Below are 25341 nucleotides of genomic sequence, written 5' to 3'. Positions count from 1 at the left end.
TATGTACTCACTTATAAGTGGATGCTAGCTGTAAAGGATAACCATGCTACAAATCCACAGAACCAGGGAGGCTAAGTAACAAGGAGGGCTCAAGAGGGGAGACATGGTTCTCCCTGAGAAGGGGAAACAGAATAAATTTCACTGGTGGATTGGGGAACATGTGGGTATAGGAACAGGAGGAGTGTGGTTGAGGGGATGAGAGAGACTAGGGGAGATGACTGAAATTGGGGGACTTTGGAGAGGCAAGGTAGAAACCTAGTGTAATGAAGACTCCCAGGAATCTATGAGGGTGACCCTAGTGAAGCCTCCTAGTAATGAGGGATACAGAGTCTGAACAGACCACCTTGTGTAACCAGGCAAGGCGTCCAGTGGAGAGATTGGGACACCAAGTGAGGCACAACCTTCTACCTGCAATTATTCCTGCCTGTAAGATGTGCTGGGGTAGAAGCATTGCAGAAATTGTAGGAGTGACCAACCAATGACTGTTTCAATTTGAGACCCATGCCACAAGAGGGATCCCATGCCTGACATGCATGGAGGGCCAGGAACCATAGTGGATAGCCCAGAGACCTAGGACAGAACCAATCACAGCCAGGAAAAAAAAAAGGAAATGAAATAATTACTAATGATACCCTGCTACACTCATAGACCAGAGCTTAGCATAATTGTTGTCAGAGGGGCTTCATCTATCAACAGATAGGAGCAGATGCAGAGACTCACACTAAACATTAGGTGGAGCTTGGCTAATCTTGTAGAAGGGGAGGAAGGAGCTAGAGAAGTCAAGGACATCACAAGAAAACCCACAGAATCCACTAAGAAGGGATCATAAGGTCTCACAAGACTGAACCAACAGTCTGGGTGCCTGCATGGGTCTGACTGCACCCTTTGTATATATGTTTTAGTTGTACAGTTTAGTGTTCTCATGGGCCCCCTAACAGTGAGAGCCAGGGCTGTCTCTGGCTCTTTTGTGTGCATTTGGGATCCTTTTACTCCTACTGGGTTGCCTCATCCAATTTTAATATTGTAGTTTGTTACACTGTTTGGTTGATATCCCTAGGAGGCCTGCCCTTTTCTGAGTGAAACAGAGAAGTAGATCTGGGGGAGAAAGGAAGTAGGGGGGCTGGGAGGAGAGGAGGTAGGGGAAACTGTGGTCCGGATGTAATATATGAGAGAATAATAAATGAAAAGAAAAATCATTCTTGGTAATCCAAAGTTGTAACTGAATTATAGTTTTATTCAGGACCATGAAGACCAAAAATTCAAGTCCACCAACTTAAAACACAGTCACTTCCAAGTCTTTGGGTTACTTACTTGCTTAACATATTTTTTGTTTGGAATTCTATAGTTTTTACACCCAGGAAAATGTATAGTAAGACTCAGTGGCAGTGGCATGTGAGAGATGTGTCTTTATGTTGTTATTCAAAAGAAAGCAACAGGGAAGGAAGTCACCTTGATGAATGCCATCTTGGGTACTTGAGTAAGAAAGAGTACATGTGTGTACTAAAAGGTTAGAAAATATTTTCCATTTCCTCTTGCCTGCCTGCATCTTGCAAAGTTCTCCTGCACATGGGTTAGAGTTCACTGTTCCAGCTGGTGAGCTCCATCAAGTGCATGGTATTTGATTTACTATATTTCATGCCAAACAATGTACTCAATACTTTCTGTTAAATAATGAGGGAGTAGAAGTGGAGTATCAGTCCCTTTCCCATCCTTCCTTAACCACAAATCTCACATGCCATACTGAGATATAATGTGAGGTACTGAAAATGTTTTCTAGCGAGAGATTTCCCAAGTTAGAAGTAATAACATAAAAGACATAAGATAGGCAGGTGAAAATTTGTCTTTATTTTTTAAGAAGCAGGATTACTGGGTAATATGAATTCATTAAGCGGACATGAGCCAGGTTTCCAAGTTGAGATTGCAGTTTCGTTATAGTCGTCATTTCAAAACTGGGTTCTCGGCCTCTTCCTTCTCAGGCCAGTTGGCAGCAGCGGGCGGTGGTCCAGTCTATGACTGAACACTGACAGTGGCAAGTATTTCCATTCTGGATATCCCATGATCCACAGCCATAGCCGCAAGCACAGCCAGTGACAGCCATCCCTGCATAGTCATGTGAGACATAAAAGCCTTTAGACTACAAGAAATGGAAGGTCCCTAACTGTCCTTTCTTCTTAGGAGGTGCATAGGTAGATCTAGGTTTTGCAGGACATAAAGCTCTTCAAACTTCAGAATTCTCTTCAAGCAAACGAAATGCAAAAATGACTTAAATTGAAGGACTTGGAAGGTGGATTTCACTGTCTTTCAATTGATGGCAATTTCACCCCTGTTCTGGCCCCCTGCTCACCAATATATGGGATAGATTAGAAAATAAAGGAAGGCCATATCCATGACTGGACAATCAAGGGACAAGAAGGGCGGGCATGTGTGGGCACAAACAAAGAGGTTACAGGAAGAGCAGAACCCTAGAGTCCTTCAGCAGCATCCTCAAGGTAACGAACAACTAGGAAGGGATGTCTAGGCACCTGGTACTATGCCTCAGCTCCATGGAAACAGAAAGCTGAGTTAGGAGAAGGCAGTATTAGGGAATTGATGGCTTGGACACAGGGATACCTTATTCACAAATTGTCCTCAAGGAGATACTCACCAGCAGGACAGGAGGCTAGTCTGCTTCTAGCTGTCACACTAGTGCAGGAGAGAGTCCTCGTCACAGTGGAGGTACACTCACCTGAGTAAGAGGAAAAAAGTGATATTGCCCATGATCTTTCTCACATTCCATCATAAGTCCTCTTCTATCTTGGGGGTGTCACTGTTTCCATAAGTAATCCACTCACTAACTTTTAAGATTTAGTTCCTTCATTTGTGAAGAGAAAGCAGTAGAAAGTAAAGTGTTCTTACCTCCTAAAGTGGCTATGAAAATTAAACAAACTAACTAAAAGTTTAATATTATACCTGTTTCATAATGTGTTCAAAAAATACAGGACCTACACCCATTTTCTTCATCATCATCATGAACATTGCTCTCTTACCTAAGGATTCAAAAGGGTAGAGTACTGACGAAATCCCTGGTCAGGAAGGCAGGCATGAAGTGGACTGAACAGGGCTTGAGATCTTAGAGTGGGGTACAAGGGATTTTAGGTTTTATCAACTGTCAGCATGAGCAAGGATTAGGCCATGGTTTCTCCTACTCATCTCATACCTCCACAGCCCAGTTCCTTGATCTTCTTCTCCAGGAGAGAATCTAAGGTCTCAGTATTCACTGGGATCATCAGCTGGAGAAGGGAGATGATGATGAGAAGGGAGCAAGTTGTAGTCTTCATCCTGTTGAAAGTCACTGTCCTGGGACTAGAAGAAAAAGGCAAAGAAGATGAGATCACTGAGCTCTGGCATGGCTGTGAGGGAAAGGAAATATTCTGGAGAGAGAAGGGAGCAGGCAACAGGAGTGACCAGACCGTAACTGCTTCAGCCATTTAGAGAAGCGGAGAAGGTTCCCAAGAGCTGACTGACTCACCAGAAGCTCAGGAGTGGTTCCAGGGCCTGACCAGATGAGATGCTTTCATATACTGTGGCATAGCTGACCTGGGCACCCTTAATATATACAAGCACACCTCAATGGTGTAAACACGTTGAGTACATTTTGACAGCCCGGATGTCCTATATAGCAATTTCCTGTGAATTAAGACACTGGTCTAAAGAAGAAGAGGTGAGGTTCATGAGACTGAGGAAGTCAACCCTCTTCACTTGTTTGGAAAAGCTGAAACTTACACAATTCACACCTCCCCCAAAGTTATAGGAGAAGTAATCAGCTGTTGACTCTGACCAGCTGAACGGCCCAGTGGTGACTCTTGAAACGTTGTTTCATTTTTAGGCACAAGACTGCCTGAGACCACAAAGGCTACTTATGCTCCCTTTCGAAGGTTTTATTCTCCTAAACAAAGTTGTTTCAAAAACAGGTGTATGGTGATGGATGTTGACTCCGTTCTCTCCTGCTTGGAAATTGATTTTTATTATAAAACTAAACAGGAACCTGTGGGAGCTAAGAAAAAGAATTCTGAATTGCTAATGTTTTCATAGTACATCTCTCAACATGCTTATCATGGGAGTTACACACATTGACATAGCCCTCTGCAGTCGTACTCCATCATTATTATTCTGCCTTTTCCACGCCAAACCCCAGTAAAGAGTGGGACATGAAGCTTTAAGGCAGTGCTATTGAACAGAATGGCCATTATCTACTGTCACTTGTGCAAACCTGGGTGTTGTGCCCATAGATTATCATCCAGGAGCTAGCTCTACTCTCAAAACTTCTGCTTTTCTTTGCTGTACTTCCTCTCTGGAGTTTAGAATTTCAAGTACAGAATTAAGGGACAGCTTGAACAAACATTTCTTATTGAAGCTGACTGATGCCAACTGAGACATCTGGGATGTGATCCCAGCATTCCCTGTTAACAAGTTTGGCACAAGGCTCCATAATGTCTCAACTCCCTATTCCTGGCAGGTACAAATTGTGTTCACATTCTCAGGTCTCATTCAATTATTAATAGGTTATATTTAAACAAACCTAGAAAGGACCCAGATCATTTTGAGGAATGTTACTGTTTGGTGGCATGGAGCCTGACTTTTTTGTCAAGTATGGCTTGGAAGTCTAGTCCTAGGATTGGAGGACTGAGCAACATGTTCAAAAGATAGAAAAACTGGAAGGTAACTGCAATGCTTGCTTTTGGAAAGATTTTTTATCTATCTATCTATCTATCTATCTATCTATCTATCTATCTATCTATCTATCATCTATCTATCTTTATTTCAGGTCAAGTTCCAAGCATGTCACTTGACCAGGAGTACAATACAAGAAATTGGGAACAGAGCAGACCCTGGAGCAAAATAAATGTAAAAAAAAAATGCTGGGAACCAAGTAAAAAAAAGTCTAATCTCACTGCAAATTTAGTCTGAGAGCTTGGCCTGCACAGTGTTTAAATAAATTAAATTAGTTATCATTTAAGCAGTAAGGTATCCCCATTCAAAGGGAGAGCCACAGCTCCTCCTCAATTTAACTCTACCTTGTGTCAAGTTGACAAAAATACCAATCAGGACAATCGCCCCATGTCAACTTGATAAACAAAGACATCATTATTCACCTCTAACTGTTCCTTTATTGTTTATCCCTAAGGTCTCCTACTATTATTAATATCACCATATAAAACATAAATTACTTTAAAGTACCTCATGTGTCCTTATCTCATGCAAGGGAAACTGTTCTATCGGGAGCTCCACCTCAAGAACTTAACCTACCCTGGAGGAAAATTCTCATTCCACATTTATGTTCTGGCACTTAATCCCCATTTCTCTCTCTCTCTCTCTCTCTCTCTCTCTCTCTCTCTCTCTCTCTCTCTCTCTCTCTCACTGTCTGTCTCTATCTCTGTGTATATGTGTCTGTATGTGTCTCTTTGAGTGTGTGTGTGTGTGTGTGTGTGTGTGTTTATGTGCATGTGTGTACATATATAATCAGGCCAGAAGTCAGCTGTGACATTGTTCTCAGGTTCTGTCAACCTTGGTCTCTCACTTTGACTGACACTTGTCAATTCAGTTACTCTGTCTAGGCAGTAAGTCCCAGGAATCTGCCTGTCTATGCCATTTCAACACTGGGATTACTAGCATACACTGGGATGTCTGGCTAGATGATGTGAGTTTTAGATATAAACAGTAGATTCTTCATGAGTTTTAGGTTTGAAGAACCTACTGCCATAATTAAGATGGAAAGAGAAGATTTTTAGTGTAGTTATACTCAATTTATTTTAATTTGGTTTAAATTACCAATAACCATACCACTATTAATTACTTAAAATTATTTTGGTAGTCTAAAGTTGACACATGAATTTTATACTCCTGTGAAGACTCAAAATTGGAAGCCCCCCAAATTACAGGATACTTAATGCCCAATCACTTGTTTACTTTCTTAACATTATCATAAATATTTTATTTATTTTTTGCTTTGGAATTCTGTAAGTTTTTAATGCCCCAGTGAGAGGCGATATTGTAATTCTCAGTGACAGGTGAAGACTGTGATGTTCTTTTGATATAGGTGAGACATGTGATTGGGAAAAAAGTCACCTTAAAGCCATCACAGGCACTTGAATTGGAAGGAGATTTCATACATGCTGACGAGTTAGAACATAGTTATTTTAAATTTTCTGCATCTGCCCATACTTTGCAGTCTTCCAAATCTCACTGTTGTAGATGTTGGTTCTCATAAAAGCATGCTACGCCACTTCTCTGTATTTCATTCCATCCAATATACTTATAGTTTTTTTTAATAAAATTGGGGAGTAGGAAAATTGGATGGTGGAGGTCCATTGTTCCCATTCTTTCTGTATCTTTCCTGACCATCCATCTCGGATACAGTGAGATGAAATCATTGAGATCCTGAATATGTTTTCTGGCATTAGACACCACAAGACAGTAGTAATAACATTGAGACATAAAATAGATTAGTGCAAATCTGTCTTTATTATTTAAGAAGCAGGAATACTGTGTAATAGGAATTCAGCACAGGGACAATCAGTCAGGCTTTCTGGGAGAGATCATAGTTGCTTTAAAATCATCATTTCAAAACTAGATTCTCAGCCTCCTCAGTCTCAGGACAGTTGGCAGCAGCGGGCAAGAGTCCAGTCAATAATTGGACACAGGCAGTGGCAAACATTTTCATTCTGGACATTCCATGATCCACAAGCAAAGCCACAAGAACATCCAGTAGCAATCATCCCTGCATGGTTGTGTGAAATAAAGACATGAGAGACCTTGGACCAAAAGAAATGCAGAGTCCCTAATTGTTCTCCCTAGAAAGCTCATGCATAGAGCTACATTTTGTGGATCATAAAACTAAATCAGTTTTGAGAGTTTTCTTAAAGAAAATACTCATATAAATGAAAAGACTAGTAGTTTCACTGTTTTTCAATTGATGGAAAATTCACATCTGTGCTGGCTCCTCTTCTACCACTACAAGGGAATAGAATGGGAAACTAAGAGAGCCGTATCAATGACCACACAGTTTAGGTCCAGGAAGGCTGTCATATGTGGGCACGAGGAAGATGTGACAAGATGAACAAATAGCATCCTTAAGGACTGAAAACCTGGAAGTGATGACTAAAGTCCTGGAACTACACCTCATCACCATGGAAATAGAAACCTGAGTTAGGAGAAGATGGTATTAGGAAATTGATGGGGTGAACACACGGACACCCTATTCACAAATTCTCCTTGAGGAATTACTCACCAGCAGGACAGGAGGCAAGGTTGCCTAAAGCCTTCACACTAGTGCAGGAGAATGTATGGGTCACAGTAGAGGGACGGTTACCTGAGTAAGACAAATAAGTGATATTGCCCATTATCTTTGCATATGAATTTTTTAAAATTCCTCTTATATCTTTGGTGTATCACTGTTTCCATAAGTAGTCCTCTCACTAACTTTTAAGATTTAGTTCCTTCATTTGTGAAAAGAAAATAATAGAAGTAAACAATACTTACTTCATAATGTAGTTATGAAAATTACACAAATTTACTAAAAGCTTAATATTACACCTGTTTCATGATGTGTTCATAAAATATATGACCTATGCTCCTTTTCTTCAACATCATCAAGAACATTGAGTTCTTATCTAAGAGTACAAAAGGGTAGTCTACTGAGTAGAGCCCTAGTCAGGGATGCAGGGATGAAGTGGACTGAACAGAGGTTGAGATCTTAGTGTGAAGGACAAGGAATTTTTGGTTTATCAACAGACGGCAGGAACAAGAATTAAGCTATTGTTTCTCCTAGTCATTTCATACCTCCATCCCTGAGAGCTTCCTTGAGCTTCTTCATGATAGAGTCTAAGGTCTCCTCAGTGTTCACTGGGATCATCAGCTGGAGAAGTGAGATGATGATGAGAAGCGAGCAGGTTGTAGTCTTCATCCTGTTGAAAGTCAATGTCCTGGGCCTGGAAGAAAAAAACAAAGAAAATGAGATCCGTGCTTTCAAGCATGACTGTGAGAGAAAGGAAATATTCTGGAGAGAGAAGAGAGGAAGCAACAGAAATAAGTAGACTGTAACTGTTTTAGCCACTTAGAGAAGCAGAGAAGGTTCCCAAGAGCTGAATCACCAGAAACTCAGGAGTAGTTCCAGGGCCTGACCAGATGAAATGCTTAAAGAGACTGTGGGATAGTTGACCTGGACACCCTTAATATGTACAAGCACACTCTAGTGACATGAATGCATTCCATATATCTTAACAGTCCAGGTGTCTTGTATGACAAATTCATGTGAATTAAGATATTTGGCTAAAGTAGAAGAGGTGGGCTTCATGAATCTGAGGAAGTCAACCTTCATAGCTTGTCTGAATTAGCTGAAACTTACAAGACTCACATCCCTCCACAAATTTATAGGAGAAGCAATCAGCTGTTAACTCTGCCAAGTTGAACTGCTAAGGGAAGACTCTTGGTCCCATGGAGGTACCGGGAAAATTTGCAGAAAGTTCTAAAGATGCAGTATCAGGAAATTGTAAAACATTCTGGTGTGAGAGTTTCAGTAATGACTGCATTCATATTGTCCCAACTTCTGAAATTAACACACATGCACACACACAAACACACACACACACAAAGGAGAGAGAGAGACAGACACACAGATAATGTGTTCTGAATCCTAAAAAAAAGTCTCACACAACACACTCGGTACAAGAATAGAACAAAAAAGAACTAAAGCTGTTAGGACAGAGTGGCTTTATGTCTCTAAATGGATGCTGAGACTTTTTCCCACATGGTGTAAGCATACCTCTTAATGTCGTGATACTTCAGAGCAAATCCACCACAGAGCCAATATCCGATGCAAACACACAAGCACAGAATTTTATTGATTACCAACTCAGGCTTGTTCCTTATTCCAGCAGTCTGAGACAGCAGGTGGAGGAGGAAATCCCTGAGTTCTCAGAGTGAAGGGTTTTTAAAGGGAAAAACCACAGGCAGGGTGGTACAAGCCTTTGTGTCATAGGTTTGGGTGAGGGTATGTAAACTTTGAATCCAATGGTTGGGTTCCAGAGGAATTTTTCAACCACAAGAGTTATCAGAAGAATATTTGGAGCCTGCTGACGATGTCTTAGGATATTTGGGGCCAACAGGTCTTGTTTATCTAAATTACTCATTGTCCAGTCCATCCTGGTAAGGTACCTTGACCTATGCCCTAGCTGTTTGTGATTTTTCTTGGAGCTGTTTGAGGTTCTTTACTGGAAGAAAGTTCAGCTCCTGGCCAAGTGCTGTTTGAAATGGAATTTTCTTTAAATAGAGTTTGTCTTGCTCTCACAGTGGGTTTGAGGAATCTCAGTGGACCCTCTAAAATGTTGTTCCTAGAGTCCCCCAAAGACCATCAAGAGACCAAATCCAATGCAAAAGCAAAGAGTCTTTTTACTGTTGAGAATTACCCCAGGCCTCTCCATCAGTCTGATGCAGCAGCAGATCAGGAGAGACTCCAAGTAGCAAAAGGGCAGGGTATTTATAGGGAGTAAAGCAGTGTCTTGGGGTCTACAGACTACAGAATTGTTTTATGCAAGTAGCAATCATGTAAGTAACTTTGAATTGGCTAGGGTAGTTGGGGGTTACAGTTATCCATTTTGGGGCAGGCCCTGACAATTGCTAGGTCTTGTACTTGAGCTGCTATGGAGACTGGCTGGCCTAGCACATACAGACTATGGAGGCTGGCTCAGTGGTCCAGGCTTGGTGTATCCTATCTCCCTGTCCCTGCTGGTAGGGACATCAAGGATTAATTGTCTTTGTTCATGGCCCTCTCAGAAACTGCTTTCTCAGTCTCAGGAAGCTGAAATTGAGGCCTGATCTCTGAGAGAAGACTGAGCAGCCTGTTATGGTCCTTTCATTACCCCATTGAGTAGTATATATCTCCAATCTTGGAGAAGTTTCTTTTTGGTAAAAGACTTTATCATCAGGGTAGTAGATTATTTTGGTGATTAATTGGACCAGGACATAAGATGTTTTTTGTTTGTTTGCTTTGATCTAAAATTTGAACATTAAAATAGGGGATCAAGCCACAAGTAAATTTCCATCAGGTAACCTTCAGTGGGATCAGGGAGCTAGCTCCCATGGATTCTGAGTGAGACTACAGAGGTTCATATAGACATGTAGAGGTTGTTTCAAACAGAGACCATTTCACATTATCAACAGCAAAGTGAGCCTCCTCTTATTAGTTTGTTGCCATCTGTATGTGTATCATTGCTTTAGTTTGGGGGCTGATATTGGGATTCTAACATCATCAGTTTAATGGTACCCAGATAAGAATCATCATTTAGTTAAGGCATCAGTGACATAAGAGCCAACAACAATTAGTAGAAGCAGAAGGGACAAAAGCCCTGTGATGGCTGACAGAGTTTCTTATCCTGAAGCAACTTGGAAATGAGAATGGGAACCAGTTATTATTTTATCTCAGGTTTCCTATGACAAGAAATTCCCTTTTGATCTAACATTCTAGGGGCGGGGGAACAAGGAAGACGGTTTTCCTTCTGTAATTATTTCCTGTTGATGTTGGGACATTGTTGTCAGGGCCCTAAAAGACTAGAATATTAGTCAAAGGCAAGGAGGGACTTTAGAAGCATCTGGTTCATTGACCAGCTGAAGAGATGGCATTTATATCTGGTGGAATGGTCCATATCAGCTTTTATTTAGAAAATCTAGGGCTCACAATCTTTTGGAGTAGGTTGTCTCCAGCAAATGGTGCTTGGGTGTGTCTGTCAGCCAAGTGGAAACCTGTTGAGACAGATATAAACTAGGAACAGGAGTTAATATTTATGGACTTATTTGGAGATTTCAGACCCATAGTCTCAGTAATTGAGGAAGAGGAGGATCCCCAAGTTCAAGAGATGGAAAAATACCATCCTCAGGAATAGACAGGTGGGGAAATTTAGGCTGTATTTATCTGGGATCCTTTTGACCTGTGAGAAGTAAATCCAAGTTTTATACCTTTCCTGATTGTTTTTGAAGTTTATGTGAATTTCCATTTCATGAAAAGTCATAAAAGTTCCAGATAGATTAACATTCTCAATCTGTATTGAAATCCATATTGTAGAAAAAGCAGGTAACAGGTATCTATAAAACAACAGAAGTAGACTCATACCATTGAGTCCTAGCAAAAGCTATAGATTTTTTTTTTTTTTTGGTTTTTCGAGACAGGGTTTCTCTGTGTAGCTTTGCGCCTTTCCTGGAGCTCACTTGGTAGCCCAGGCTGGCCTTGAACTCACAGAGATCCGCCTGGCTCTGCCTCCCGAGTGCTGGGATTAAAGGTGTGCGCCACCACCGCCTGGCTAGATTTGGGTTTTAAAAAATGTAATTTATTTTTTCTGTCTAAAGAACAAGGTATAAATTGGACTGAAATGTCTTTGTCCCAATGAAAAACAACTGTAAGTCTATACTCAGAAGATAACCAAAAGAAATCTAAAATCGTGAGCTCATAACCCAAAGAGTAAGCAGTCATTGCTCTATTAGCTTGTCAGAATTCTATTAATGTTAAATTCTGAATTTTTGAAGTTTCAATGCAACGATAGTATAGCGAAGGAAAGAAATTTCATAATATCTTTTATATGTTTTTCTCTGATATTTATACCTTTACACTTTATTATTTACTGGAAATATAAGCAGTTATTATTTAAGAACAGCCATTTCAAATTATGTTTGAAACTCATTTATCCCTTATTATGAAGCTTGTGTGTAAGGCAAACCTGTTTGTCTCTCTTTTATTTTTCAGGAGACCTAGTAGCATTAATTAATTCATGCACTGATCAATGAACTAAGAAGGTGGCTGCAACCTTGTGGAAGACTCTGGTTGTCTGATGTTGCTAAGCTGACAAAGCTATATCTAGCCCAGTCATCAGTGCCATCAAAGATCTGAGAAGGATAAATTTTATCTGAGTGCAGACTTCCAAATATTAAAAATGAAGACAGAGACTATCCATTACCCAGATTGCCATCAGCCCAGGCTCCTGTAGTCTTCATAGCATTGGCAGGACAGGTGTTAGGGTAGCATCAGTTTTCAGCTGCAGGCCCATAAGGTGAAAGTTCTCACAATGGAGGAAGACCTTGGGGAAGACTGACCTTATTTTGTCAGTGTCTCATTTATCCAGTCTGGGCCAGATTCCTGGCAAAAGTTGTTGAGTTGGGGCATCTTGCCCAGTGGTCAGTGTTGTCAACAATTCAGGTGGCTTTATCTTGTTATTCCATATCTCCTTTGGAGGCCTTGGGAGTCATTGCTAGGATCTAAGAGTCTCTGTTTGTATATAGTAAGCTTTTTATCAAATAATATAAATGCCATATTCATCAGATCTTTGATAGGTATGAGGACCATCATCTATCAAATATATCTGAGCTAAATAAATCTTGAAAGCATCTCTAAGTTTGTTGACAGTAACCAGGCCAATTTGTTATCCTATAGATATATTAGTCAAATGGATCTCTAGGTTCTGTTTTTTTCTTATAAGTATATTTTATAAGCATTTTTCATATGTATATATGTATATATCTATCTATATCTATATCTATAAGCAGTTAGATTGCAGTTTTCTTTATAGACCATAGATGTGATATTGCCAGTTTTAAGAAAGAGGTTTGGATTTCTCTATGGAACTCTGAATACCTAAGAGCTTTAGCCTTGTCATTTCATAGGAGACCTACCATATAGAATCCTACAATCCAGAGGCCTGTAATATGATGATTAATTATTAACCTGTATTTTAGACCTTAGTTTTCCTCTCTCCTTTAAAGAGCATGATTTCATTTTTAATATAAATGTTTTGCAATGAAGAATCATCAGTTTTTTCTAAATGAAGAAAACTAATCTGAATTAATCCAACATGTTTAAATTCCCAATATATTTTATAGTTTTTTTAATTCAGCATAGTTTATATCCCTTCTGGCATTTTATAATTTTCCATTGTATCTTTAGGTCAGGCCTTTTGCTATTCTAGTACAGCCAGACGTAGAAATTTGTCTTTTTTCCCTTTCCTTTTTTATTTCAGTCTTATGCCTTCTCTTGTTTTTCAGATGACACACCAATTTTCATCAAAGTCCTTTCCTGTGGTTTCTAGCCCAGCAGTTTAGAATATTGTATAGGTATAACATTTCAAATAAGAATAGAAATATATATGCATATATTATAATAAAACATATTTGCGTTAGTGTATAAAAACCTGTCTAATGTGAAACATTTTATATTAGAAGTTTTTTTATCCCCATCAATAGTAATTTGTAACCAATTTTCTTGAATGATGACAAGTATTTGTAACCCATTGAATTCAAATGACCAAAATCCATGTATTTTTTTTTCTGTTTCCTGTGGAAGTAAAAGCATAATGTTATAATGTATCTTTGACTTTTATTTTAAAGTCAAAGCTTTTCAAAGTATGCAGGCTGGTGATTTAATATGTGTTTCAAGCAGTATCGGGACAGAGAAGGGTTAAGATGGGAAGCTGCTGACCAGCAGAAGAGACCTTGACTTTATCATAGTAAAAAAGAACTTGGTTTAGGAAGGAAGGGAGGGGGAGCAGTAGGCATAGAGTATGTTTTTGGCTTCCAGTGTTCCTGAAAAAATGTGTTAACTCCTATCATTATAATAATTAACAATTAAACCCAGAGTCTCTGTTCGGTGTTCAAGCAGCTTGTCAATTGTAGGCAGTCAACTCCTTGCTGCCCACCTGCACTGAGAGTGTGCACCCCCACCCTCTGTGAGAGCCATTGACTGGCTGCAGGCCTTTCCTGCAAGCCAAGACCAGCCCTAACATGTGCTGCAGGCCTGATAGTAAGAGAGCTAGAGGGAAGTGACCCATGCTATGTCTCTCTGTCCTTCTCTTCCAGGAAAACGAGGGAGGTTAGTAGACAGAAAGAAGTAACAATACTTAGACATAAATACCATTACACTAGCACTGAGAACATGGCCCCACTCTCGGTTAGTGAACCCTATCTAACAGATGGCTTCTCTTGCAGTACTCTAACCTGGTAGGAGCTACCTGCTTAACTCAGTTCAGTCAGGGGATCCAGTCCCCTTAAACATATGGAACAGAACAGTAACATTATAACAGTCAGAACACAGACCAAGACCAAGACAAAGATATCAGTTTGCTGTTGAGACCTGCTCAGGGTCTCCAGAGGAACAAGGGGAATCCAATCCACAACAGAAGGATCTCCTGACCCACCAGAAGACCCCTTGGATATCTCCAGAAACCCCAAACAGCAATCAGACAGTATGTCCACCATAGATCTTATGTGAGCTTCACAGACAGAGCTCTCACTGCCACAAACAGAAACCAGAATCCCAAAACCTTGCCTGGGAAAATCCAAGTTACTTCATATTAGGTGCCATAAGTCTCAAAGGATGGTGGTCTTGGTGGTGTTGTACCCACATCATGAGACCACAGAGCCAATATCTGATGCAAACACACAGGGTATTATTGATTACAAACTCAGGCTTGTTACTTATTCCAGCAGTCTGACACAGCAGGTGGAGGAGGAGGACAGCCCTGAGCTCTCAGAGTGAAGGGTTTTTAAAGGGAAAAACCACAGGCAGGGTGGTACAAGCCTTTGTGCCATAGGCTTGGGTGAGGGTATGTAAACTTTGAATCCAATGGTTTGGGTCCAGAGGATTTTTTTCAACAACAAGGGTTATCAGAAGGACATATGGAGCCTGCTGACATTGTCCAAGGACATTTGGGGCCAACAGATGTTATTTATCTAAATTACTCATTGGCCAGCCCATCCTGGTGGGGTTCCTTGACCTGGACCCTAGCTGTGTGTGATTTTTCTTGGAGCTGTTTGAGGTTCTTTACTGGAAGTAAGTTCAGCTCCTGGCCAAGTGCCGTTTGAAATGGAATTTTCTTTAAAATAGAGTTTGTCTTGCTCTCACAGTGGGTTTGAGGAATCTCAGTGGACCCTCTAAAATGTTGTTCCTAGAGTCCCCCAAAGACCATCAAGAGAACAAATCCAATGCAAAAGCAAAGAGTCTTTTTACTGTTGAGAGTTACCCCAGGCCTCTCCATCAGTCTGATGCAGCAGCAGATCAGGAGAGACTCCAAGTAGCAAAAGGGCAGGGTATTTATAGGGAGTGAAGCAAGGGGTGTCTTGGGGTCTACAGACGGCACAGGAACAGACCCAGAATTGGTTTATGCAAGTGGCAACCATGTTAGTAACTTTGAATTGGCTAGGGTTAGTTGGGGGTTACAGTTATCCATTTGGGGCAGGCCTGGACAATTCCTAGGCCTTGTCCTTGAGCTGCTATGGAGGCTGGCTGGCCTAGCACATACAGACTATGGAGGCTGGCTCAGTGGCCCAGGCTTGGTGTGTCCTGTCTCCCTGTCCCTGCTGGTAGGGACATCAGTGATTGTCTTTTGTTCATGTTCCTCCCAGAAACTGCTTTCTCAGTCTCAGGAAGGTGAATTTGAGGCCTGATTACTGAGAGAAGATTGAACTGCCTGTTATGGTGTCTGCTTGGTCCTTTCATTACTACATCAACAGTAGTAAGAGGTTTTACTTTGGGTGATAAAACATGCAATCAAGGCTGAGTTGTCTATCCCAGGGAAAGTCTGGGTAAGGAGTCTGTGGGAGAAATCCAAGTGGGGCTGTTTCCTCTAAGTATTATGGAGTAACATGACTGTTGGATAAGTGGGGTCTGTTGTGTGCATTTAGAGGTGCTATGAGATGGTCTAAAGATTTAGAGCAAATTTTATGGTCCTTGAGAGCATCAAGTAAAGGAAGAGGATTGACAAGCTGTAGTGTGGTTGTGAAACCACTGCCATGTGTAGTTAAATGTGCATCTAGTGTCAAGATGGCTAGTGAGTGGGAATTTCCTTGTGTAAGGGAGAAATTACAGAGGGAAAGGAATATGTGGCTGTTACGCTCTGCATTAGCCTCTGCTTTGGGTGTAAATTTGAGAAAAGTGGGAATAACATGGAGAAACAGGCTTGGCCCTTTCTAACAGCTGATGGGATGGAATAGAAACAGAATACCAGTTCGGTTTGTGCTGAAGATCCCTTCCTGGTATTGAAACACTTGAATTTCATAGGAAGAAGCAGACAGTAAAGAAATGAAAATGCAGTAAAATATAGATAAACAAACAAAGAAAGAGAATAAGGATTACAGAAGTGATGTTCAATGCCTAGTACACCAGGAAAAACAAGACTATGCTTACTAGGGGTGTAAAAATCACTACACACAAACATCTTCATTCGTCAGGAACCAAAAGACTGATAAAGGGCTTTAGTGGCTTTTTAAAAGTCCCTTGGTGGGATGGGATCCATGAGAAATCGCAAAGTCTTTAGCAGACCTACATGATTCTAGACCAGCCAACAGACTGAGTTTATAAACATGCTGAAACACTAGGAGGAGATGAGGAAAGTGTTGGCATTCTGGCCCACTTAATGGGGACCTGCCCTGAGTCCTGATGTAAATCGTCTTTTAAAGAAAACCTCCTCCCTTCTTCCTCCTCTTCTCCTTCCTCTCTTCCCCACCATGAGGTGTGCACATCTCTGTTTTCCCTCCCCTTTTCGTTCTTCCTCTCCCCTCTTTTCTTCTCTTCCCCCTCTCTCTGTTTCTCTATAATAAACTCTTTTCATGTGGATGCTGTGCCTGGGGTGTGAGTGGCTTCCCAACGTAGCACCCTGCAGTACATCGATGGGTCAGCATGAGTGTCTGCCTCACATGCTTCTAGGCACCTAGGCTCTACCTGCCAAGGCCTGCACACCATATCATTATGGAAAGGAAACAGCAATTGATGGGTCCTGTTGAGGTTACTAAAAAACAAGTGTCATAAATCCCTAGGGGACAAACTGAAAAAAGGCCAAATGCTGTGCTTGAGGCTTTTTGAAAGGCTTTAAAGCCTAAGCAAGGGCTAAAAGGAGTGAAATCAGGAGGGGTACAAGTAGTCCCCACTGCACCCCATGCAGGGGAAGGCAATGTCATTCGATGGAAACCACAAAGCTGCTCCTCTGACTGGGTGACCAAGGTTGCCTGTAATTGAAAGCTTTGTATGGCACCTGAGGCCACTTGCCAAATTATGGATTCGTGGGTCTGCTATTAAAGCCCAAGTTACTTGGATTTGGGTGGGCATTGAACCTAAAATTACATTAATTCTTGACAGTTCCCAAAGCACTAGGGGCAATAGGTGTGTGGATCTGGGGAAAACCAGTCCAAGTCAAACAAACTAAGCTTGTCCTAGGAGTGGACAATAATCCCCCTAGAGAAAACTGTACAAAAAGCTGTGCTGGGGTAGAACTTGTCCAGCTAACCAGGGGCTCTCAGTGACTCCAGGCATGCCCAAGGGACAGATGTTGGAAATGGCGGAGCTGTAGGTTGGATCAGGAGGCTGCCAGAATCTGGGTGTGGTACAGCCAGGCATATGGGGTTCTGTTCCCACTTGTCCCTGGGCTACTTTGAAAGGTCCCCACCCAGGCTTTGGGGATGGGGATATGCTTGGAGGTCTCATTGATTTCCTCAATATAAGGAAGCCAAATGATTCTATGAAGTAGTGGGATATTTTCAGGATGTACTAGATCTTGCTAATGCATTATTTTAGCATCTGCTTACCTACTGGATATCAGGAATTATTGCATTTCCTTGGAATGGTCACCAGTGGGCATTCATAGTCCCCAAGTTTACCTTGACAGTCATATTCTTTGCCCTGGGGTGGCATTTTGGGTCCTTGCTGTGTCTTGATGACAACCCTCTGTAAAATAGTGTGATGCTAATCTCTCAGTGTTTTTCAGATTAAATAAAATCAAAAACTGTTCAAGTACCCATAAATGAAGAAAGGTAGAAGATGAGTCCACACAATGTATAAGGGCCAGATACAGCTGCAAAACTCTTGAGTGTATTCTTTGTCCTAGAAAGGACCCAGAATATTTAGGGGGCTGACACTAATTGGTGGCATTGAGCCTGACTTCTTTGTCAAGTATGGCCAGGAAGCCTAGTCCTAGGATTGGAGGATGAGAAACATTTTGTTAAAAGGCTAGAAAAACTGAAGGGTCACTGCAATGTTTGCTTTTGGGAAGATTTTATTCATTCATTCATTCATTCATTCATTCATTCATTCGTTTGTTTGTTTATATTTATTTCAGGTCAAGCTCCAAGCAGACCTCTTAACCAGGAGAACAATGCAAGAAATTGCAAATAGAGCAGACCTTGGGGCAAAGTAAATGTAAAAGAAATGCTGGGAACCGAGTTAGAAAGTCCAACCTCAATGTGAATTTAGTCTGAGAGCTTGGCCTACACAGTGTTAAATAAGCTAAATTAGTTATAATTTAAGCAGTAAGGTATCCCCATTCGAAGGGAGAGCCACAGCTCCTCCTCAATTTAACTCTAACTTGTGTCAAGTTGACAAAAACCCCAACCAGGATAATCAACCCTTGTCAACTTGATATACAAACACATCATTATTCACCTTTAACTGTTCTGTATTGTTTATCTCTAATTTCTCCAACTAATATTAATATCATAATATAAAACATAAATAACTTTAAAACACCTCATGTGTCCTTATCTCATGCAGGGGAAACTATTCTAGCTTGAGCTCCGCCCCAAGAGCTAAACTCATCCTGGAGGAAAATTCTCATTCTACATTTGCCTTCTGGCAAATAATCCCCACCTCTCTCTCTGTCTCTCTCTCTTTCTCTCTCTCTGTCTCTTTTTCTCTGTCTCTGTCTCTGTGTATGTGTGTCTGTATGTGTCTCTGTGAGTGTGTGTGTTTGTGTGTCTATGTCTGTGTGTGTGTATATGTGTATGTGTGTATATATGTGATCAGGCCAGAAGTCAACTGTGGCATGGTCCTCAGGTTCTGTCCACCTTGGTCTCTCTCACTTTGCCTGACACTTGCCAATTCAGTTATTCTGTCTAGGCAGTAAGTCCCAGGAATCTGCCTGTCTATGCCATTTCAATACTGGGATTACTAGCATTCACTAGGATGTCTGGCTAGATTATGTGAGTTTTAGATATAAAAAGTAGATTCTAAGGGCTGGAGAAATGGCTCAGAGGTTATGAGCACTGACTGCTCTTCCAAAGGACCAGGATTCAGTTTCCAGCACCCATATGGCAGCTCACTACTGTCTGTAACTCCAGTTCTAGGAGACCAAATTCCTCACACAGACATACATGCAGGCAAAACACCAATGCACATACAAAAAAAAAGTAGATTCTTCATGGGTTTAGCCTTGAGCAATCTACTGTCATTATTAAGAAGATGGAAAGAGAAGATTTTTAGTGTAGTTATACTGAATTTATTTTAAGTTATCAATAATCATACCATTGTTAATTATTTAAAACTATTTTAGTAGTCTAAAGTTGACCCATTAATTATATACTCCTGTGAAGGCTCAATGTTGGAAGCCCTCAAACTTACAGAATACTTAATACCCAATCAATTATTTACTTTCTTAACATTGTTGTCAATATTTTATTTATTTTTTGATTTGGAATTCTGTAAAATTTAATGCCCCAGTAAGATGTCATATTATAATTCTCAGTGACAGGTGAGGACCGTGCTGTTCTTTTGACATATGTGAGACATGTGATTGGGAAAGAAGTCACCTTAAAGCCATCACAGGCACTTGAATTGGAAGGAGATTTCATACATGCTGAAAAGTTAGAACATAGTTATTTTAAATTTCCCTCATCTGCCCATACTTAGCAGTCTTCCAGATCTCACTCTTTCAGATGTTGGTACTCATAAAAGCATGTTACTCCATCTCTCTGTGTTTCATGACATCCAATATACTCACACTTTTTATTATAATGGGGGAGTTGGAGAATTGAATGGGGGAGGACCATTGTTCCCATTTCTTTCTGTATCTTTCCTGACCACCCATCTCGGATGCAGTGAGATAAAATTACAGAGATCCTGAATATTTTTTCTGGCATTAGACACTACAAGCCAGTAGTAATAACACTGAGACATAAACATAGATGAGTGCATATCTGTCTTTATTATTTAAGAAGCAGGATTACTGCGTAATAGGAATTCAGCGCAGGGACAATCAATCAAATTTCCTGGGTGGAATAAATGTTTCACTATAATAGTCATTTCAAAACTGGACTCTCAGCCTCCTCATTTCCTCAGTTGGCAGCAGCGAGCAACAGTCCAGTCTACGAATAGACACAGGCAGTGGCAAATGTTTTCATTCTGTATGTTCCATGATCCACAAGCAAAGCCACAAGAACATCCAGTAGCAGTCATCCCTGCATGGTTGTGTGAGATAAAGACATCAAAAACCTTGGAACAAAAGAGATGGAGAGTCCCTAACTGTTCTCCATAGGAAGATCATGAATAGAGCTACATTTAGTGGGACATAAAACTAAATCAGTTTTGAGAGTTTTCTTCAAGAAAAAAACTCATTAAATGAAAAGACTTGTAGTTTCACTGTCTTTCAATTGATGGCGAATTCACCTCTGTGCTGGCTCCTCTACTACCACTACAAGGGGATAGAGTGAGAAACTAAGAGAGCCGTATCAATGACCACACAGTTTAGGTCCAGGAAGACTGTCATATGTGGACATGAGGAAAATATGACAAGACAAACCCATCCTTAAGGACTGAAAATCTGGAAGTGATGACTAATGTCCTGGAACTACACCTCATCACCATGGAAATAGAAATCTGAGTTAGGAGAAGGAAGTATTAGGGAATTGATGGGGTGGACACAGGGACATCTTATTCACAAATTTACCTTGAGGAGTTACTCACCAGCAGGACAGGAGGCTAGTCTGCCTACAGCCTTCACACTAGTGCAAGAGGGAGTCCTATTCACAGTCGAGGGAAGGTATCCTGAGTAAGAGAGAAAATGTGATATTGCCCATTATCTTTGCCCATTATTTTTTTTAAATTCCGCTTCCATTTGGGGGTATCACTGTTTCCATAAGTAGTCCTCTCACTAACTTTTAAGATTTGGTTTCTCCATTTGTGAAGAGAAAAAAATAAAAAGTAAACAATACTTACTTCATAATGTTGCTACAAAAATTACACAAATTCACTAAAAGCTTAATATTACACCTGTTTCATAATGTGTTCATAAAACATAGGATCTATGCTTCTTTTCTCCATCATCATCAAGAACATTGAGTTCTTATCTAAGAGTAAAAAGGGTAGTCAATTGAGTAGAGCCCTAGTCAGGGAGGCAGGGATGAAGTGGACTGAACAGAGGTTGAGATCTTAGTGTGAGGCACAAGGGATTTTTGGTTTATCAACAGACAGCAGGAGCAAGAATTAGGCTATTGTTTCTCCTACTTATTTCATACCTCCATAGCTGAGAGTTTCCTTGAGCTTCTTTATGATGGAGTCTAATGTCTCCTCAGTGTTCACTGGGATCATCAGCTGGAGAAGTGAGATGATGATGAGAAGGGAGCAGGTTGTAGTCTTCATCCTGTTGAAAGTCAATGTCCTGGGCCTGGAAGAAAAAGGCAGAGAACATGAGACCACAGAGCTCTGGCATGGATTTGAGGGAAAGAAAATGTTCAGGAGACAGAAGGGAGGAATTGACAGAAGTAAGCAGACTGTAACTGTTTAAGCCACTTAGAGAAGCAGAGAAGGTTCCCAAGAACTGACTCACCAGAAGCTCAGGAGTAGTTCCAGGGCTTGACCAGATGAAATGCTTAAAGAGACTGTGGGATAGTTGACCTGGACACCCTTAATATGTACAAGCACACTCTAGTGACATGAATGCATTCAATACATCTTAACAGTCCAGGTGTCTTGTATGATATATTCATGTGAATTAAGACATTTGGCTAAAGTAGAAGAGGTGGGCTTCATGAATCTGAGGAAGTCAACCTTCATAGCGTCTCTGAATTAGCTGAAACTTACAAGACTCACATCCTCCCCCAACATTATAGGAGAAGCAATCAGCTGTTAACTCTGTCAATCTGAACTGCTAAGGGAAGACTCTTGGTCCCATGGAGGTACCTGGAAAATTTGCAGAGAGTTCTAAAGATTCAGTATCATGGAATTGTAAAACATTCTGGTGTGAGAGTTTCAGTAATGAAGCTGCAATCATATTTCCCAACTCTTGAAATTAACACACACACACACACACACACACACACACACACACACACACACACACACACACACACAAAGGAGAGAGAGAGACAGACAAACAGAGAATATGTTCTGAATCCTAAAACAAAAGTATCACACAACACACTCGGTACAAGAATAGAACAAAAAAGAACTAAAGCTCTTAGGACAGAGTGGCCTCATGTCTCTACAATGGATGCTGAGATTTTTTCCCACATGGTGTAAGCATACCTCTTAATGTCATGAGACTTCAGAGCAAATCCACCACAGAGCCAATATCCAATGCAAACACACAAGCACAGGGTTTTATTGATTACCAAGTCAGGCTAGTTCCTTATTCCAGCAGTCTGAGACAGCAGGTAGAGGAGGACAGCCCTGAGTTCTCAGAATGAAGGGTTTTTAAAGGGAAAAACCACAGGCAGGGTGGTACAAACCCTGTGTCATAGGCTTAGGTGAGGGTATGTAAACTTTGAATCCAATGGTTGGGGTCCAGAGGAATTTTTCAACAAGAGTTATCAGAAGGATATTTGGAGCCTGCTGACGATGTCTTAGGATATTTGGGGCCAACAGATGTTTATCTAAATTACTCATTGGCCAGCCCATCCTGGTAGGGTACCTTGACCTATGCCCTAGCTGTTTGTAATTTTTCTTGGAGCTGTTTGAGGTTCTTTACTGGAAGAAAGTTCAGCTCCTGGCCAAGTGCTGTTTGAAATGGAATTTTCTTTAAATAGAGTTTGTCTTGCTCTCATAGTAGGTTTGAGGAATCGCAGTGGACCCCCTAAATTTTGTACCTAGAGTCCCCCAAAGACCATCAAGAGACCAAATCCAATGCAAAAGCAAAGAGTCTTTTTACTGTTGAGAGTTACCCTAGGCCTCTCCATCAGTCTGATGCAGCAGCAGATCAGGAGAGACTCCAAGTAGCAAAAGGGCAGGGTATTTATAGGGAGTAAAGCAAGGGGTGTCTTGGGGTCTACAGACTACACAGGAACAGACCCAGAATTGGTTTATGCAAGGGGCAATCATGTAAGGAACTTTGAATTGGCTAGGGTTAGTTGAGGGTTCCAGTTATCCATTTTGGGGCAGGCCTGGACAAGTACTAGGCCTTGTCCTTGAGCTGCTATGGATGCTGGCTGGGCTAGCACATACAGACTATGGGGGCTGGCTCAGTGGCCCGGGCTTGGTGTGTCCTATCTCCCTGTCCTTGCTGGTAGGGACATCAGGGATTAATTGTCTTTGTTCATGGCCCTCTCAGAAACTGCTTTCTCAGTCTCAGGAAGCTGAAATTGAGGCCTGATTTCTGAGAGAAGACTGAGAAGCCTTTTATGGTCCTTTCATTACCCCATTGAGTAGTATATATCTCCAATCTTGGGGAAGTTTCTTTTTGGTAAAAGACTTTATCATCAGGGTAGTAGATTATTTTGGTGATTAATTGGACCAGGACATAAGAGGTTTTTTGTTTGTTTGATTTGATCTAAAAGTTGAACATTAATATAGGGGGTCAAGCCACAAGTATATTTCCATCAGGTAACCTCCAGTGGGATCAGGGAGCTAGCTCCCATGGATTCTGAGTGAGATTACAGAGGTTCATACAGACATGTAGAGGTTGTTTCAAACAGAGACCATTTCACATTATCAACAGCAAAGTGAGCCTCCTCTTATTAGGTTGTTTCCATCTGCAAGTGTATCATTGCTTTAGTTCAGGGGCTGATATTGGGATTCTAACATCATCAGTTTATTTAGTACCCAGACAAGAATCATCATTTAGTTAAGGCATCAATGACATAAGAGCCAACAACAATTAGTAGAAGCAGAAGGGCCAATAGCCCTGTGATGGCTAACAGGGTTTCTTATCCTGAAGGAACTTGGAAATGAGAATGGGGACCAGTTATTATTTTATCTCAGGTTTCCTGTGACAAGAAATTCCCTTTTGATCTAACATTCCAGGGGCGGGGAAACAAGGGGGATGGTTTTCCTTCTGTAATTATTTCCTGTTGATGTTGGGACATTGTTGTCAGGGCCCTAATAGGCTAGAATATTAGTCAAAGGCAAGGAGGGAATTTAGAAGCATCTGGTTCATTGACCAGCTGAAGAGATAGCATTTATATCTGGTGGATTGGTTCATATCAGCTTTTATTTAGAAAATCTAGGGCTCACAGTCTTTTGGAGTAGGTTGTCTCCAGCAAATGGTGCTTGGGTGTGTCTGTCATCCAAGTGGAAACCTGTTGAGACAGATATAAACTAGGAACAGGAGTTAATATTTATGAACTTATTTGGAGCTTTCAGACCCATAGTCTAAGTAATTGAGGAAGAGGAGGATCCCCAAATTCAGGAGATGGAAAAATACCATCCTCAGGAATAGACAGGTGGGGAAATTTAGGCTGGATTTATCTGGGATCCTTTTGACTTGTGAGAAGTAAATTTTTATGCCAAGTTTTATGCCTTTCCTGATTGTTTTTGAAGTTTATGTGAATTTCCATTTCATGAATAGTCATAAAAGTTCCAGATAGATTAGCATTTTCAATCTGTATTGAAATCCATATTGTAGAAAAAGCAGGTAACAGGTATCTGTAAAACAACAGAAGTAGACTCATACCATTGAGTCCTAGCAAAAGCTATAGATTTGGGTTTTAAGAAAATGTAATTTATTTTTTCTGTCTAAAGAACCAGGTATAAATTGGACTGAAATGTCTTTGGCCCAATGAAAAGCATCTGTAAGTCTATACTCAAAAGATAACCAAAAGAAATCTAAAATCTTGAGCTCATAACCCAAATAGTAAGCAGTCATTGCTCTATTAGCTTGTCAGAATTCTATTAATGTTAAATTCTGAATTTTTGAAGTTTCAATGCAATGATAGTATGGTGAAGGAAAGAAATTTTATAATATCTTTTATATATTTTTCTTGGATCTTTATACCTTTTAGACTCTTATACTTTATTATTTACTGGAAATATAAGCAGTTATTATTTAAGAACAGCCATTTCAAATTATGTTTGAAACCTATTTATCCCTTATTATGAAGCTTGTGAGTAAGGCAAACCTGTTTGTCTCTCTTTTTTTTTTTTCAGGAGATCTAGTAACATTAATTAATTAATGCACTGATCAATGAACTAAGAAGGTGGCTGCAACCTTGTAGAAGACTCTGGTTGTCTGATGTTGCTAAGCTGACAAAGCTATATCTAGCCCAGTCATCAGTCCATCAAAGATCTGAGAAGGATAAATTTTATCTGAGTGCAGACTTCCAAATAATAAAAATGAAGACAGAGACTATCCA

The 25341-nt window shown here is 40.6% G+C and overlaps 3 protein-coding genes across 7 annotated transcripts in view; all 3 read right to left on the bottom strand.

Annotated features, from left to right (window-relative positions):
- Window positions 1-1822: 1822 nt before the first annotated feature.
- On the bottom strand, window positions 1823-21635 carry LOC102904734 (resistin-like gamma). Of its 2 annotated transcripts, none has more exons than XM_076548937.1 (4): window positions 21603-21635; window positions 3197-3342; window positions 2645-2725; window positions 1823-2100 (listed from the first exon to the last, which is right to left on the bottom strand). In XM_076548937.1, the coding sequence occupies exons 2-4, from the start codon at window positions 3315-3317 to the stop codon at window positions 1973-1975; spliced, it is 330 nt and encodes a 109-aa protein (XP_076405052.1). In that variant the 5' UTR covers window positions 3318-3342; window positions 21603-21635; the 3' UTR covers window positions 1823-1972. The 2 variants fall into 2 exon arrangements, with proteins under 2 accessions (XP_076405052.1, XP_006996570.1); XM_006996508.4 differs by lacking the exon at window positions 21603-21635 and adding an exon at window positions 3509-3667.
- LOC102903694 (resistin-like alpha) lies at window positions 6479-9084 on the bottom strand. Of its 2 annotated transcripts, none has more exons than XM_006996504.4 (4): window positions 8801-9084; window positions 7819-7967; window positions 7268-7348; window positions 6479-6757 (listed from the first exon to the last, which is right to left on the bottom strand). In XM_006996504.4, the coding sequence occupies exons 2-4, from the start codon at window positions 7940-7942 to the stop codon at window positions 6630-6632; spliced, it is 333 nt and encodes a 110-aa protein (XP_006996566.1). In that variant the 5' UTR covers window positions 7943-7967; window positions 8801-9084; the 3' UTR covers window positions 6479-6629. The 2 variants fall into 2 exon arrangements, with proteins under 2 accessions (XP_006996566.1, XP_076405050.1); XM_076548935.1 differs by having other exon boundaries at window positions 8887-9084.
- The window catches only part of LOC102904218 (resistin-like alpha), a 14830-nt gene continuing 9452 nt past the window's right edge, over window positions 19964-25341 (bottom strand). The window contains exons 1-4 of one of the 3 annotated variants that reach the window (XM_006996506.4): window positions 22301-22452; window positions 21292-21440; window positions 20741-20821; window positions 19964-20235 (exon numbers count right to left, since the gene is read on the bottom strand). In XM_006996506.4, coding sequence (XP_006996568.1) covers window positions 20105-20235; window positions 20741-20821; window positions 21292-21415 — 336 coding nt within the window. In that variant the 5' untranslated portion in view covers window positions 21416-21440; window positions 22301-22452 and the 3' untranslated portion in view covers window positions 19964-20104. Of the gene's footprint in view, window positions 20236-20740; window positions 20822-21291; window positions 21441-22300; window positions 22453-25341 lie in introns of those variants that run through there. The other 2 variants (XM_042259395.2, XM_076548932.1) reach the window with 2 other exon arrangements.

This window comes from Peromyscus maniculatus, chromosome 12 (assembly GCF_049852395.1).
Source record: "Peromyscus maniculatus bairdii isolate BWxNUB_F1_BW_parent chromosome 12, HU_Pman_BW_mat_3.1, whole genome shotgun sequence".
Taxonomy (NCBI): domain Eukaryota; kingdom Metazoa; phylum Chordata; class Mammalia; order Rodentia; family Cricetidae; genus Peromyscus; species Peromyscus maniculatus.
Note: the sequence above shows the minus strand (reverse complement) of the source record. Positions and strands in the feature narration are given on the sequence as shown.